Source organism: Plasmodium brasilianum, chromosome 4 (assembly GCF_023973825.1).
Source record: "Plasmodium brasilianum strain Bolivian I chromosome 4, whole genome shotgun sequence".
NCBI classification, from domain to species: domain Eukaryota; phylum Apicomplexa; class Aconoidasida; order Haemosporida; family Plasmodiidae; genus Plasmodium; species Plasmodium brasilianum.
The window spans coordinates 1,200,637-1,218,006 of NC_090117.1; the positions used below are offsets into that span (position 1 = coordinate 1,200,637).

General features: G+C 18.4%; 3 protein-coding genes and 1 pseudogene across 4 annotated transcripts; 3 read left to right on the forward strand and 1 right to left on the reverse strand.

Moving 5' to 3' along the window:
* Nucleotides 1-950: 950 nt before the first annotated feature.
* Nucleotides 951-1,904, forward strand: MKS88_001257 (uncharacterized protein; the record flags this gene model as incomplete). Its single annotated transcript, XM_067214168.1, has 2 exons — nucleotides 951-1,037; nucleotides 1,167-1,904. 2 exons carry the CDS (start codon nucleotides 951-953, stop codon nucleotides 1,902-1,904), a joined length of 825 nt encoding a protein of 274 aa, XP_067075182.1.
* Nucleotides 1,905-3,887: 1,983 nt separating this feature from the next.
* Nucleotides 3,888-4,851, forward strand: MKS88_001258 (uncharacterized protein; the record flags this gene model as incomplete). Its single annotated transcript, XM_067214170.1, has 2 exons — nucleotides 3,888-3,974; nucleotides 4,108-4,851. The coding sequence occupies 2 exons, from the start codon at nucleotides 3,888-3,890 to the stop codon at nucleotides 4,849-4,851; spliced, it is 831 nt and encodes a 276-aa protein (XP_067075183.1).
* Nucleotides 4,852-8,609: 3,758 nt separating this feature from the next.
* On the forward strand, nucleotides 8,610-9,531 carry MKS88_001259 (annotated as a pseudogene). The gene is made up of 3 exons: nucleotides 8,610-8,696; nucleotides 8,818-9,133; nucleotides 9,248-9,528. Coding segments are annotated over exons 1-3 (684 nt in total).
* Nucleotides 9,532-12,218: 2,687 nt separating this feature from the next.
* Nucleotides 12,219-13,385, reverse strand: MKS88_001260 (uncharacterized protein; the record flags this gene model as incomplete). Its single annotated transcript, XM_067214171.1, has 3 exons — nucleotides 12,219-12,392; nucleotides 12,521-13,219; nucleotides 13,359-13,385. The coding sequence occupies 3 exons, from the start codon at nucleotides 13,383-13,385 to the stop codon at nucleotides 12,219-12,221; spliced, it is 900 nt and encodes a 299-aa protein (XP_067075184.1).
* Nucleotides 13,386-17,370: the final 3,985 nt, after the last annotated feature.

Genomic DNA, 17,370 nt, shown 5'->3' on the forward strand with positions numbered 1-17,370 from the left:
GTTAATTGAATAATGCTGAGGAAAATTTTTGACAAATATAAATGATTAGATAAACTATGAAAAATAATTAGTTTATAATAATTTAGTGAAATTATTTAATATAAAAAAGAAGTATAAATGGAAATTTAATATGGGAAATAAATGAAATATGTCAAAGACAAATCAGGAAGAAAATATTAAAAAGGAACCAAGAGAAGGAAATAATGCAAAAAATTGGATACATATTTATCCTGATAAAGATAAAATTAAAAAAATTATCTGGATTAATTAGAGGAATATTAATTTAGAAATAATCCTACAAATTATTCTTAGCACAAAATTATAATTTTCCAAAATTGTTATAGAAAATAAAAAGAATTCTCTCTATTTACCTTTAATATATATAATTTTTTATAGAGTATACATTAATTTATGATATAGGATTTCTGAAATATATTCTACATAATAACAGAAAGGATGCGATATAATTAGTAAAACATGGAAAATTTCAAAAAATTTATATTTTCTCCATTTGTTAATTCTTTTTTTTTATTATTGTAATAAGTTATATTGTTATATATCAATAATAATTATATTTTCTGATATATAATATTTAAAAAACTAGAATAATTAGTAGGAAAATATAAAAATAAAAATAATTATTATACTAGAAATACCTAGGACTCTAGCGTATATCTATATATTTTGTGCAATGTATAATATAAATAGATCCAAAATTTACTAATACTTAAAAGTCATAAAAAAATTTTGTTTTATTATATTAACATGTAATTACATTATACGTTGTAAATATATATGAATGAATTGAAATTATTTAATTTAATCATAAGCTAATTTTTTATGAAGAAATATTAATAAAAAGAAATAGGCATTTTTTTACTTATAGAAGTATATAATTTAATCTTCATTTATTCTTTATTGTACATATGAGAATATTAGATATCTTTAACATGGAAAAACGTTTTAAGTTAATCATTTTTATCAAAATTTATGTATATATCGTTATATATTGGATATTTCATTGTTACAGTGACATGGTATGATAATAACTTTTGAATACATTTGTATTATTCATATTATTATTGTTTATTTTTATTGATTATTTATTTTTTTTATACTAGGAGTATTTATCTATTTATATAAGAAATTTTTATATTTTTTTTTAGAGCATGTTTAACATATTTTTAGATGATAATTATGGTTTTGATAGTAAATTAGATAAACGAATTTATCGATTATTAGGAAAATGTGAAAAGGGTATTTTTTCAAATGTTGGAGATTTAGAATTAAAGATACCGTATAATACAAAAAGAAAGAAAGAAAAATTACTTACAAATGATAATGAAAAATGGGAAAAAGAAAAAAAAGAAAAATTATATAGAAGCTCATTATATAAGGAACAATTAATTAAGAGACTTATGAAAAATAAATGTACTATATTTCATAGTTCATATAACCACTATGAAAAAAAAATAATGAAAGGACTTGATGACAAAAAATTTTTTAAAAAAATGATGCTGATTAATGATAAGGATTATAAAAAATTAAAACGTAAAAATTACAGATTAAGACTTAGCTTTCTTTTATTATTGTTCTTACTGGTATTAATTGTACCTATAGTGGATTTATCGTTAGGTAATTTTAGTTCTGTAGGTAAATTATTAAACACATTATGTACTTTAGTAAACGGAACACCATCTGACTCTGCACAGGATTCGGGATCTTTGTGGTCCTCTACATGTCAATTGAAAAATCTTACAGGAATTAAAGTATTTGGTATTCTAGTCTATTGTTTACCTATCTTAATATTGGGAATTATACTTATTCAAGGAATTTTTTATTATTATAAGAATGTTATAAAACATAAAAGAATTGGGTTCTTGGAAGCGTTTAATGAATGGTAATCAATACGTTTATTTCTTTAAGGAAGCCTTTGAATGTTATGTACTACCTGAAATATCTTTAATGACATATTAAATATAATAATTGTTTAGATTATATATATGAACCAACATATATGTAGTAATATTTATACGTAAATGTAAAAAGAAAAAGTTTTGATATTTTTTTTAAATTTGAATATTTGAATGTTTTTTAATTTGTAATTTAATGTATTCTTTCTTCTGAATTAATTATTATGGCTTAAGATATATATATATATATCTGTTTATATGCAAATTTCAACAAACAATATATATTTGCTTGTTAGAATTAATAAATAACAGTACATTTAATATTATTTTATTATATTCATTTTTTAATTTACTTTTTAACTAAAAATATTGCTGCTTTATATTTTTTATCATTTTATACTATAAAATTATTACTTTTTAAAATAATTATGAAAGGGAATTATTACTTTAAAATTAACAATTAATGTGCCTTGTTTTGTATGTTAAGAATGATAATAATTATATTTATTGTATTTAAATTTTTTTTTTTTTATTATAATATGGCTTTTTAAATTTTACTTTTTTTTCTTTTCTGTTAATATCATAATATGTTGGCCGAATGAATAATATTTTTTAAAAATAAAAATAAAATAAAATTTAGAATATCTATAGTAATTTTTTTGTGAATATAATAATTCTATAATTGTCATTTTATGCTTCATACCACATATGTAGCAGAAATTTTTATAAATATCATACTTTTTACTATATAAGTATAATTAAAAAAATTAATTTTCGTTTATTTGAATTCATTTTTTAATATGAATCTGTAAAATTGTTTATTTGACAAAATATATTTGTAAAATACAAAACAAAAACTAATATATCTGCTTTAAAATTGTCAATAAAAAAGTTGCTGAATATTATATTTTCGTAAATCGTATTGTTAGACTTCCTTACTTATAATTTCCATAAAATAACTTGTGTATAAATATTACAAGTAAATTTATATTATTTGAAATTTTTTAAATTATGATAGTTTATGAAACATTCACGTACTTATTATACTGTGATAATTCTTTTTTTTTTTCTAATATATGAATATTTTTTTAATTATGCATGTGGAAAAAAACATAAAAACATTATGGGGATCGATTTAAAAAATCATCATTTAGAAATAATGGTACAAATTAAATTTAATTAAGAGTTAATTTTTTTAAAAATATAACACATAAATAATAAATAGACCTTTTTTTACTTATGAAATATATATAATTATTCGTACATTGGATAGTTAATTATAAAATGAACTTTCTAAATATATTGTAAAACATAATATAAAGCTACTTTTCATATGACAACTGAAAAGTGTGTTATATTTCACAAAATAAAAAAGTTGTACAAGTTATTGACTATTTCCTTACTACAATTATTGTATAGATATAGTAATTCACATTTTATAAAATAAATAACATGCTTTATTAAAGTGTAATATCTTAAGAATTATAATTAATAGTAGGAATATATCAATCAAATTAGAAGTTATTTCCCTAATATATAAAATATAGCAATAGATCTATATTCTATACATTTTCTTATGTAAATTAAATGAGTATATAGAAATATTAATATATCATGTATCTGTTTTTACTTTAAGAAATTTATATAAAAAAAAATTGTAATAACTCGACTATATTAAATAATTAAGTTATAATTTTTTAGTATTTATAAAAGAGCTAAAAATATAGTATTTCATTGATAGTAGTATTTTATTCACAACGTAAATTTCAAAAATGTATAATATATTTTTAAAGGTTTTATATTTTTTTTCGCGTGGTAAAATGCATTTACGTATGTATATATTATTATGTTCTATGAAAAAATAATGAATCAAAATTGAAAATATACAGGTAACACTATTTTTCGTTGAATATATTATACTTTATTATAAGCATAATTCATTCTAAATAAATTTCAACTTTAGAGTTTTATAGTATGGAACAAAATATTGCATTGTTTTTATTTATTAATATTTCAACTTTTATACTATTACCTTGGATATGTTACTTTTACAATGACATGGTATTATAATATTATTCGAAACATTTGTATTATTTATATTTTAATTGTTTATTTTTTTTAATGCTTTTTCTTAGGATAAGAATATTTTTTTATATAAAAATAAGAAATATTTACATTTTTTTTTTTTGTTTAGAGCTCTCTAAATGTATATTTTGAAGAAAAATGCAATTTTTTTAGAAAATTAAATACTAGAAATTATAGATTATTAACAAAACATAAACACGATAAGGATTCATGTATTGCAAAATTTATAGAAGAAACTCCAAATAATGAAGTGAATGATAAAAGATATATATCTAATAATAAAAGAGGAACAGATGGAAAACACAAACAATCATGTAGACGTTCATTATATATTAAGGAATACGATAGAAATGTTGAGAAAAATAAATGTGTTATACCTAAAACAAAAAAATATTTCGATTTTGAAAGAAAAATATTTAAAGAACTTGATTATGAAGATTACGTTAAAAATAGCAAAATTATTGAATATAAAGAATATAAAAAACTAACACGTAAAAAACGAAGAATACGAATTGCTCTACTTTTGTTATTTATCTTTATATTGATACTACCTATATTAGATCTTTCATTAGAGAAATTTAAAGATGGAGGTATTTTGGGTTTATTAGACTTATTATACCCAACACAATCTGGTAATGGTCACGGTGCGATTGGGGTAAATGGGCTTTTGGATAACTTGTTAAGCAAAGGTACATGGAGTATTATAGGAAAAATATGTGCATCAACTACGTTCATTTATGGTGTACCATTCCTTATATTTGCCGTTATATTTGTATTAGTGATGATATATTACTACAAAAAAGTTATAAAATATGAAAATATTAAGTTCAGAAAAAGATCGAATAAAAAGTAATATGTGATTTTCTGTAAAGATGCATTTAATATATATAGTAATATCTTTAGTGATATACTTAACAGCCATAATAATAACTATTTTTATTTTATAATTACAAATACGTATACCAGTGTTTTTGGTGAAAAACAATAAACATGTATGTTTTTAGACCTTTTGTTAATTTGAATTTTTGACTGTTTGAATAATTTTCAATTTTTATTTTAAGGAATGACTTCTATATATCCAATTATTTTTTCTTGATATATAAATCTTCACTTTAAAATAGATTCTATAAATAATTTATATATGTTGGCATTAAAATCAATATATAATGGAATTATTTATGTAATTTTATTGGATTCATGAGCTTTCAATTTTACTAAACATATTTTTTTATTTTTTGATTAAATCTAAAATTATTATTTGCTTATGTTACTTAAGAAAATGTACTATTATAGTCATGTTAATATTGATGTGTCATTTTTTGCATTCATCGTATGTATATGAATAATTTGTATTACAGTGGTACGTATATAAATTGTTTTTTTACCAAAGAAAGAATGTTAATATTTATTCTATAAAATATATTTTATGCGGCATAGTTTATAAACGGTGCTAAAGTATAAATCTTTTTAAAGGATGTAATTTTTAACATAGTCTATGTTTGAAATTATAAATATACCATGAAGTGTTGTACTTTTTTATTTATGAATTACTTAGAATTACTTACAATCTTTAGGATTCTAAATCATTACAATTAAAGGAAGTTTTAAAACCAAATGTTATATTATTTTTGTAACTAATTGTAGTTGTTACTCAATATTGCACAAATTACTTGAATTTATATTATATTGAAAATTTGTATTTACGTAATCTATATATTTTATATATTTTTTATACCATTAAAAAGATGAAATATTGGGAAATAATTAAGAAAATATTAATATATAATCTGTTGAAGTTTTTTCTAAATATCATTTATTTTGGCTTAAATAATGAAAAGGTTATATATCTTTTCTTAATATAATATGTACTATTATTTTCGTATTTGTCTATTAATTACATTATATATAATAAATAATTTAATTAATGTGCTTTGGCACAATTATCAAGTTGAAAAAAAAATAAAAGACTTATTTTATTAACAATATATATTACATTTTTTGTTTTTTCATGTAATTTTTTTTAATGTTTTTTTTTAAATATATTCAATTATAACAAGCCTTAAAATTACGTATCATAAATAGAAAAATAAAAGTTTGATATTTAAGAATAATTTAAGTTCTAAATCGTTATTTGTTTCAAAATATATATTGGAAAAAGAATTTTATTCATTAAATTTATACAAATGATACTGTGTAAAGACTACATGTTATGCTCTGTTAAAGCTTCGAGCATAAGACATATAATATATTTTTAATTAACATAAAAATACATATGAATTTTTCAATTTATCAGATATATTTATAACGATAAAATATCACATAAATTAATAGACCTTTAAGGTTCTAAAAATATAAGCATTATATAAATCATAAATTAAAATTCAGAATAGTTATTTTTATAGTAAGACATATATATTAAATTTTGATTAAAGGTCATATTATCATCCGTAAACAAAGTTTTTTTATTTCAAAAGATATATATATATTTTTATTTATTTTACATTACTTTTTGAATGAAACGGGATTCCATTACCATAAATATACCTTTATAAGCATAAAACAAAATTTATATATATTGCAAACATAGTATTGCATAATATATTTATTAAATACACACTTAAGGCAAATTGCATATTTAATGTATCATTGAAATATTTTACTATTATAATATGTTAGTTGTTAAAAAATATATTATAATTGTAAAGAGCCCAATAAATTAAAAAATTTTGATCATTTAAAATTTTAATATAATAATTTGTATGAAAAAAATGCAATAGGAAAAAATAAATGTTACTATAAGAATTAATCACGATATCCTTTAAAAATTATATATTACTTTCTTTTGGTAAAAAAATTATAATTAAAACTATAATTGATGTTATAGCGTAAATTATTATATAAATACATTTTTATTATTAATCTTTCATTATAAAAAAAAAATTAATTATATTTATATAGAAATATATATATGGAAGAAAAAAAAAACAAAGTTTTAGCATAATAAATATTCACTAATATTCTTGATTATATGATCAAATTAACATCCTATTTTTATTGTATAATATAATGCTTAATAGTTTTCGTAATTTACTTTTTAATAAAAGTTATATACTGCTTTGTTTATAAAATTTTATTTATCACAATTTTTCTTATGTAAAAAATTTTAACTCTTTAAATATGTGTAAGTTTAAATAATGAACGCATTTAAACCATACAAAAGAAGTATCATATGTATAAAGTTACAATATGTACATAAATTATAATGGAATAATGATATATTATATGAATTCTTACAACTTACTGTAGTAATTCAAAAAAATTATTTTAAATATAATAAAATTTTTTTTTTTAATTATGTACATATGAAAATAAACATACTTAATTTCTTTTTTATTTTTGATAAATTTTTTTTAATATAATAGGTTTATAATTATTATCCCCAGCATTATAAATATAGAAAGATTAAAATAAATAGGATGTAAAATAATTTTACTATTACAAGAAAATTTTATATTATACGAAAATATTAAATGATCATATTTCATCTTAAAATTATGTTTTTAATAGTATGAATTAAAATAAAATATTATATATTGTGAATTATTTTTTAAATTATACCATTTAAAAATTAGTAAAATTTTTATATTCCTAATTGTTTTTTTTATCATCCCTTTATACTTCTTATATATATATTCTTTTTATTACATTTATTTGTAATAATGTATGGATAAGAAAATTTCTGAAATTATTTAACTGCGTAAAATATTTATATACTAAATTGCTTCTTATTTTTATATTAATATTTCTCTCTATATATTTATGTACGTTTTGAAAAGGAATGGATAAAATTAGATTATCAAATATTTTTAAGTATTCTATTAAATAATAATAAGTAGTATTTCGATTTAAATTTAAATTCTTATATTCAAAAATACTTATACAAAAATATAACGACTATTATCATAGTACGCTTAAAAATATACGTAAAATAATATATTTCAGAGTAAAAATAAATTCAATTTTATTAATAAAAATGGCTTATAAATGAATATGCGTTTCTTCAGATAGATATTAATGCATATTTTATATAATGAAAAATATTTTTTATAAGTTCATATATCCTTTCTATGTTTTTTTTTGTCAGAAAAATTAATATTATTTAACCAAAAAATGATCATATACCAAAAAGAAGTATAAAATTAGAATTAATACTTAAAAACAACGTAAAAGTTCAAAATTAGCTTCTGAATATATATAAGTATACATTTTCTACATGTTATACTTTCTTTTAAATAAATGAAATAGTTTTATAATTGATTGAATAATTTACGTTTTTATTTCATCTTATTTAATAATATTCTTCTTCGTGATATTTTATGTTGTTATTATCTTTTATTGTATAATAAATCTTTATAGAAATTATATCAAATCAATATTAAAGTTATTTTTCAATTGTAAAATATAATATGAGTTACATCAATATAAATTCGATTTATGACTTTTATAATAAAATAAAAAAATTTAATGTAAGAAGTTTATTTTATCATCTGCAGAATTTAAGCTATAGATAATAATTTCATTTTTAAACATATAATACCACTAACATATATAATGTTGGAAAATATTAAGTCACTCATCTTTGTTAAAATACTTGCATTTCCCCTTTTAATTTGGATAAGCCATTATAACAATAATGTAGTATTTTAATATTTCTTCTTATTAATTTTTTGGGTTTTATATTATATTTTTAAAAATTGTATATTCTTAGTATATAATACAAATACTTGTAAATAATAAATATTTACTTCCTTATTTTTAGTATACCTGCTGTAAATCTATGAACAATAATAGTTTACTAGATGAGTATTCAGGTTTAACAATTAATAGACTATTATCAGGGAATTCAATGAATGTAATATCAACTGGATATACATTAGATCATAATGGTGGCACTACATTAATGGATGAAAAAAGAAATATATATAAAAATGACAGAGACCATAAATTACGAAGAAAAATAATAAAAGAAATTTTATTAAAAGCACAGAAAAGGAATAAATTAGTTAAGAAAAAAAAATCTTCTTTATGTAATAGTATTGATGAATATCTTGAAAAAAAAATACCCATCGAATTATGTTTCATAGATAAAACTCAGAATAACAAGAAAATTGATAAATAGAATGCAAATAGGATGCTACATGAAGAGATATTTTAAAATGTTAAGCCACCTTTTGTAATTTTATAGTCAGGATTAGTACTTTTATCAACATATGTTCTCTTTGTGGAACTAGTAATTGGAAAAGAAACAGGATTAGTTGTAATAGATAATATATTATATGCAGTACCACCACTAATTTCAGGAGTTTTATTTTTTCTTGCAGCTTTAGTTGTATTAGGTATTAATTATACTTTAAAAAAAATTGAAAAATTTAATACAAAAAAGCGAATTAAATCTAAAATTTACTATAATATTGTTAATTCCTATGGTAAAAAAATATTCAATATAGAAGGAGAAACTATGCAGTATAATTAGAAACAAAACATGAATAGGATATGCGCATAAGCTTATTAAATTTCAAAAATTCTTATGAATATGCATAACTATTTTGATATATGTTATAGAAATAAGTATTTAAATCCTCAGTTTTACTGTTTTATTTTTAAATGTTGTATTTTAAGGAATTGATAGAATTACGTATTCTGGAATAATATATATATGTGCATTTAATTATACTTATACATGAAGTGTAAATACTATCCGTAAAATTAACATAAAATGTGAATTTACTATTGTTTCATCAAATTGTCAGGAAAATTCACGTTGTTAATCCTAAATACTGGATATAATACTTATTCATTTATTTTACGTTTTTAGTCGAAAATGATTATTTAGATACCTAATTAAAAAAAATGTATTATTTCTTTTAAATTAATTTTAAATGTCTTATTTTGTGCTTGATAAGAAAAAGGACCGTTATTTTTTTTTTTTTTTTTGTAGAAAGCAAATATAATAAATTTTTATGAAAAACTGTTTTATGATAAATGTATTATAAAATATATTTAAAATAAAAAAGTTTTTAAGGTGTTTAAAATTTTCAATAACATGAATATAAAAATACATACATGTAATAAAAAACCAAAGTTCTTACGAATTAATTAAGGTTTATTATTATATGTGAGTATTATAAATTAATGTAACTAAATTCTCTCCAAGCTCATTTAATATTCAAATTTATTTAAAATATGTTTTTAATCCAATTTACTAAGGGCTAATTAATAATATATTATGAAGAATGTTATATATATATATACTATATTTTTACTTTTTAGTTAACGTTATATATTGCAATGTGTTATTAAAATATTTAATTTTATGTATATAATATATAAGAATTAATTATACTTTATCCATATATATATATATATCTTTATATACTGTAAAATATTATATATGAAAATTATTGTTAATAACAGAAATAATTGTATTTTACAGTGCAAATTTTAACTAAAAATACTGTGGACATTTATGGTTATTGTATATAATATCTTTTAATGGGATAAAATATATATAATAGAAAATTTATTGTAACGTTTTTCTTTCTTTATTTTTAATATAATATATTGTATTTATTTACGTACCATAATTTACAAATTAAAATAAATATAAATATATATATTTATATTATATAAAACAATAAAAATAATAATACAAATTAGAGAAATATAACAAAATTAAGTAGTGTATTGGAATTGCTTAAAATTATGAATCATATTCAGAGAAATTTTTATGTATGAATTTATTATTACTATAAATAGTTACGAAATATATAATTGATTACAAAATAATTATGAGAAAATTTTTATTTTATTTTTTTTATATGAACATGCCAAAGTTTCAATAATGTAGATTTGTTTCTATAATACCTTTTTATATATTATTATTTTGAATTTGATATTAAACACTATAAAAAACACCTCGTATATAAATTAACATCTAAATTTATAAATATATTTTAAAATTCATGATAAAAAGTAATTATGTGTAGAAATTAAAATGAGTGTATATTCTGAAATTTCTAATTACAGATGAGAAGGTACTTAAAAATTTTATACGTTGAAAAACGGGAACTCCTAGTTATAAAATAACATGTGTATAGTAAAGTGTATATAATTAGTTCTATAGTAACTATTAAAGTTGAATTCTATAATAGACCTGATGTGAAGAACTATCCTTTAATTTTATTAATTTTTGCATATTATCATTTTAACTACTATAATACATATGCAAATATTATTGTTTTTGACATTGTATAAAGTAAAAATGAAATACAGAAATATAAATTCTATTTGTTACTATTATGATTTACTTTAGAGAAATAATTATAATTATATAAGGACTTTATATATTTTTTTCATTTATCATATATCTTTTTTTTATACTCCTTAGATGTCATAAATATAAAAGGGTATTAAGGGATCAAGAAAAAAATTAAGACAATTATTTCAGAAAAACATATTTATGATTTATTAAATAATATATAGTAGTCTTCCTATGTAAATACGAGTAACAACAGAATTCATATTTCTTATTTTCATGCATACAACTCCTTACAACTATGACACGTATAATATCCACTATTTGAAGAAAACAACGTTAAAATTGTTGTATGTAGGATTAAATTTTTAATTCTAATTAATTAAGAGGAAACAAATATTAAAATAAATTTAAAATATCGTTATAAATAAAAAATGTATATTATTTTTATCTTTTGAATAATGTTAATACTTTAAGATTTTTCTATTTTATATATGTAATAAAGTTATAGGTGATATTTTTAATACTTCTGTTACTTTTTCTCTTTTTATAGTTTTCAATACTTATGAATTAAACTTTACTTCATGATATTGTATATGAAAATCAACATTTTTGTGTAATATAAGGCTATATGTTAAAGTTTCAGAATTATACATTTTATATACCAAAGAAAGTTTTTTGAATAAGTGGAATTTGTTTTTCCTATTCGTACAGTAGTGTTATATTTATGGTAACATTTTCTGTTGATAAATTTCATATCATTATTTCTGTAATTTTTATGCACAACTGTTTTTTTTTAATATTTAGTTTATCTTATTTATTATTAAATTTTATATTGATGTAAGTTTTACAATATTAAGGATTAAATATTTTATGAAAATAATATTGTGTGTAATTTTATTACTTTAAGGATATCCCTGAGAATGATAACCTATATTATGAAAACTTCCTTCATAATTTCTATTTATACATTCATGCATATTATGTAAGGATTCTCTTGTTTCTTCTTGAACTTCATTAACTTCAATCATTTTTTTCCTTTGTGAAAGACTATGTAACCATGATTTCACTGGAGTAAACTGTATAAAAAAAAAAATATGTATATTTACTTAAAAATATAACTTTTTGTGTCTTGCAATTATTTGTGGAAATTAATTATACGATGTGTAGTAAAATATCCATATATTTATGTATAATTTTTATTAACTTTATATAACAAAAATAAAGTCATTGTTCCTAGTAACGTGATAGCTGTAGTTATGCTAGCAACAAATATATAATCTGTGTTTGTAGGTGGTAAAATGTGTGGTAATCCAGGACAAGGATTTACAGTGCTCATTTTATTATCATATGCTTTCTTGAAATTGATTAACTCCTCACAAAAAGCGTCATTACTATTTTTTTGACATTTGTCATAATGTTCAATATAAAAGCTGTAACATTCTTGAATTTTACTACAGTAACCGCCATTAGATATGCCATTTGTGCCATCATAATTTTCAAAATCTTTATAATAACTATATAGTGTTTGAAGGTTTTTTAAAATTTCAGTATTAATCTTTTTTATTTCGTTCTTGCATATATTATCTATTTTGGACGAAAGAACTATATATTGTTCAAACCAATTAGGCTTCTGAGTGTACGTTTCATCTGAATTTAGCCGGTAATTCAAGTATTTACAACGTTTTGGGTCATAAGAATTATAACTTTGCTTTATTTCAATTAAGTATCTACCAATAGATTGACAGGGAGAGATAAAGGTCTTATCAGTTTCAGTAATAATATTAAAATTTCTACTTTGACAATACTTTCCAGGATTACCCCCACTCCCTTTGCTATTATGAGTATCTGAGAGTGTTCGTTCAAATTCATTTTTATATTGAAGAAATAATGTCACGGTATTCTCCTAAAAATAAAAAGAATATAATAATAATATTTTAATAAGGAAAATGATATTTTAATTAAATATATTTATATATCATTTCTAAAACAATGAATCCTTTGACACAACAATATATATAATTATAAAATAAAAATAAATTTACGTTTTCTTCTGCAGTTCCTGGTGTCATTTTATATATGTATAGGTGAATTAACTAACTAAAATTAAATTTATGTAATATTAATATTTATATAAAAGAAAAAATATATATTTATGTTTATATATGGTGTTTTCCTTTTTTTTATGCATAGAATTTAAAAAAAAAAAATACTTAGGAAAATTTCTTCTTTACTTTATATTAATATTAGAATCAGTTGTTTGCACGTAGTAAAATATAAGACAAACGCTTTTAACTTATAAAATAATATTTTTTTTAAAAAACAATGTTATTTTATTCTGAATAAAAAAAATTATAGAGAAAAATACACTTCCCTATTTTTTTATTCATTTAATGCTTATATAATTAAACTGATATATATTACAAAAAATAAATTAATTTTAGTTCATTCTCATATAAATTTCCTATAATACTGAAATAACGATTTAGGAATTCGTTTTGGCTTTTTAAAATGTTATAAACAGACAAATATTAACTACTTATAATGTATAGAATTTTCTTTTTTATTTTATAACTTTTTTTTTTATTGTTAAGATAATAACTTTCATAATATTTCAATTAATATTTATAATAAGATATTACAGTGTATATATTGGTTAAGAAACTGAACTTTAACAATATTACTAAAATTATAATTTAATTAAATGAAATAGAAATTTAACTATAATGTATTATATTACATGAAAATAAGTATTAATCTGTTAAATTCAAAATATAGCTACTGATAAAATTTGTTTTTATGATAAATATAATATTCCATAACTAAACTATATCGTTTAATTATAAAAAAATCTGTCAATTGTCTTAATCCTATAATATGTAAAAGTCAAAGTTTTACTTTCTTCCTGAGAAATTTCGGTGTGGCATAATATATATCTGTATTTAATATATAAATGTATCAAGAAAAACTAAGAATTTTTATACTATAAATTAATTATAATTATATATTAAAGAAAAAAAGAAAAATTTAATAATTATCCTAACTTATTTAATGAAATTTATTATTGAAATCATTTGTACTTGTAGCATAACAAAAATAGAGTTTAATACGTTAATCAAAATTTATGATTTTAAGCCACAGAGCATACAACCTATTAGTAATCTTTTTTATGATAGATGTTTTTATTTATATATATAATAAAATAGCTTCAAATGTTAATATTATAATATTTTGCATTGTTGTTTTTCGCTTATATTTTATTTGTGAATAATATATATCAAAATGGTTCATCAACATAATAACATTTAATGCGACGTACTTAGAAAATAATAATAAAAAATTTCTATTTTTTTATATATAATATTGTTCTAAAATACGCTAGACTCATATATATTTAGTATGATATATAAATTATAAGTTATATCTTTACTGTACTAATATATTTAATACATAATCATATATATTTTAAAAAAAATAAAAAATGTTATAAAAAAAAATTATTTTTATTATTATTTCATATATGTAATTAATTGTCTTTTTCTTCATGAACGATGTAGAAGTTATAATAGTACTATTATTATTATAACTGTTAAAATAAATATTGGTTAAATTTATTTTACAATGGATATTCTTTGGTTAATATTTTATTTTTTTATTTATAATATTATAATATATTTTTTTAATTTTTACATAAGCGTTTCAATTAATATTGTTACATAGTTATCATGGAGTGTTATATATTTCAAAAAATTACCGTTTTGTTATTTGAACTTTGTATTAAATCATAAATATGTTTATAAGTTTATGTATGTTAATATTCTTTTATAATATTTAATATAATTTTAACTTGAAATATGATTATATGATTATAATTAAATTAAAAAAATTATTAAGTTCATGTATCAAATATAAAAATTAAAAGAAATCCTACAAATTAATATTATTGTACTATATACTCAATATTATCTAAATATAAAAGTGATATATATCTTATATTATAAAACTTAAAAGTATTTTTTTTTAAATTGCCCTTTTTATATTAAATTAATATACTTTAAAAGAACTATATATTTATTATTTGTCATATAAAATAAGAATATTTAAATTTATTTTAATTTATTAAAAATTTTCGAAATATAAATCATGTTAATATTAATAATAAATAAAAATAATTATTTTCTGAAAAATATATTATTGATATACTATAATATATATGTTTTGTGTAGTATGAGGATATTATATTACAAATTAGAATTTACATTCCAATTAGGATTGTGTGACTTGATCATAATACTTAAAATTAATTCAGAATAGTATATTTTTTATTTTTGTTCTTAATATTATTACTGCATTAATTATATAATTTAAAAAATAAACAAAATGTTGTTATTAGAGTTTTTACTCAATAGAAATCAGCAAACAAAAATTTATAATTTACTTATTTTTTATGGTATACGAATAAAGTAAAAAATTATTATGAATCAAAATGGTTTATCTGTTTTAAATAATAGATCTACTATTCGTGTATGTTATAAATATATATATGCATATACGTATAATTTATAAAATAATATAAAAAAGAATAAGAAGAAATAATCTTATTAACTAGATATTAAAGAAAAGTATTATTCTGTAATTACAAAAAAGAGAAAAAGAAGAATTATTGAAAGTCAAAATTTATAAACACCCTTCAAAACTCAAAAAGGAAGTATCAAAATATTTTTTATTAATATAATAAAAATAAAAATAGATATTTAATTGAAAGGAAAAAAATAAAAATATATGATATTTTTTGAAATTTCTTTGAAATAATCTTATTCTCTTTCATTTGTACTTCGTTTTAAAAAAGTGTTGAAATTTATCAATTTAGTACTGTTTAACTTATATACTTTTTTATAATTATATTTTATATCTTTGATTTTATTAAAATGTTAATAAATTATAATGTATAAAAAAAAAAAGAACAATAAACCATAAGAATCGCTTCTAATTATTAGTTTATATCTTTTTTTAAAAGTTAATAATATATACATATTAATGTAAAAACTTATGTATCCAGAATTATTTCATTATTATCCCGTTTTAGTCATTTTAATAATTTCATTGATATTTTAAATATATTTTAATAAAACTTATATAAATAAAAATAAAAAATACTTTAATGATATTAATGCATATATATATGTATGATCATTTTTCATTTAAGCCACAATATTTGTTGAGAAAAAAAATTAAATTTTTTATTAAGAGATTGAATTTTTATACATGATTTTTGCATTTTGCGAATATGTAAATAACTCAAGAGAAAAATTATTATATATATAACAGTTAAAGTATTATAATTTATAATAAATGAGAACTATTAATATGAGAACATTTATTAGGGCATAGAGATTAACATTTTTTTATGGAATATATGATTTACTTTTTTATAAGATAAAATATATGTGGCATATCATTAATTTTTTATATATTTTAACATCATTTTTCTTTAATGAAAAGATTTACTATATCAATTAAAACATTAATTTCCAAATAATGCGAATACTTATAGGTTACAGAATAATTTTCTTTTCAAAAGTGAAGAATATTGTACAGTTATTTTTAATCGAATAAAATATAATTATATAAATTTATGTAATAATATTATATCAATTCAAAAATAGTGTTAAAATTTATTTATTTTGCTCTTTTTTATTATTCAAAATATTATTTTTTTCTAAGTTTAATATTTTGGAAAATGCTAATATCAATTTTTATTTTTTTTTTAATATATATAATATAATCTTACTATTTTTATTGAATACAGAATTAATATAATGTTATAGTGAATATTTTTTCAGAAAGAAAAAAAATTATATATAATAATAATATATTTTAAGTGTCTGAGTTTCAAACTTTAAATTTCATGCCCGCTTTTTTTCTTCTTTATTACATATTACTTTACATTCTACTTCTTTATTTTTTAGAGGTATTACAAAATTCAAATAACTTTTTTTTTAGCCGAATTATTTTTTAAATATTATCTAAATATATTTTAGATGTATACTTATTAAT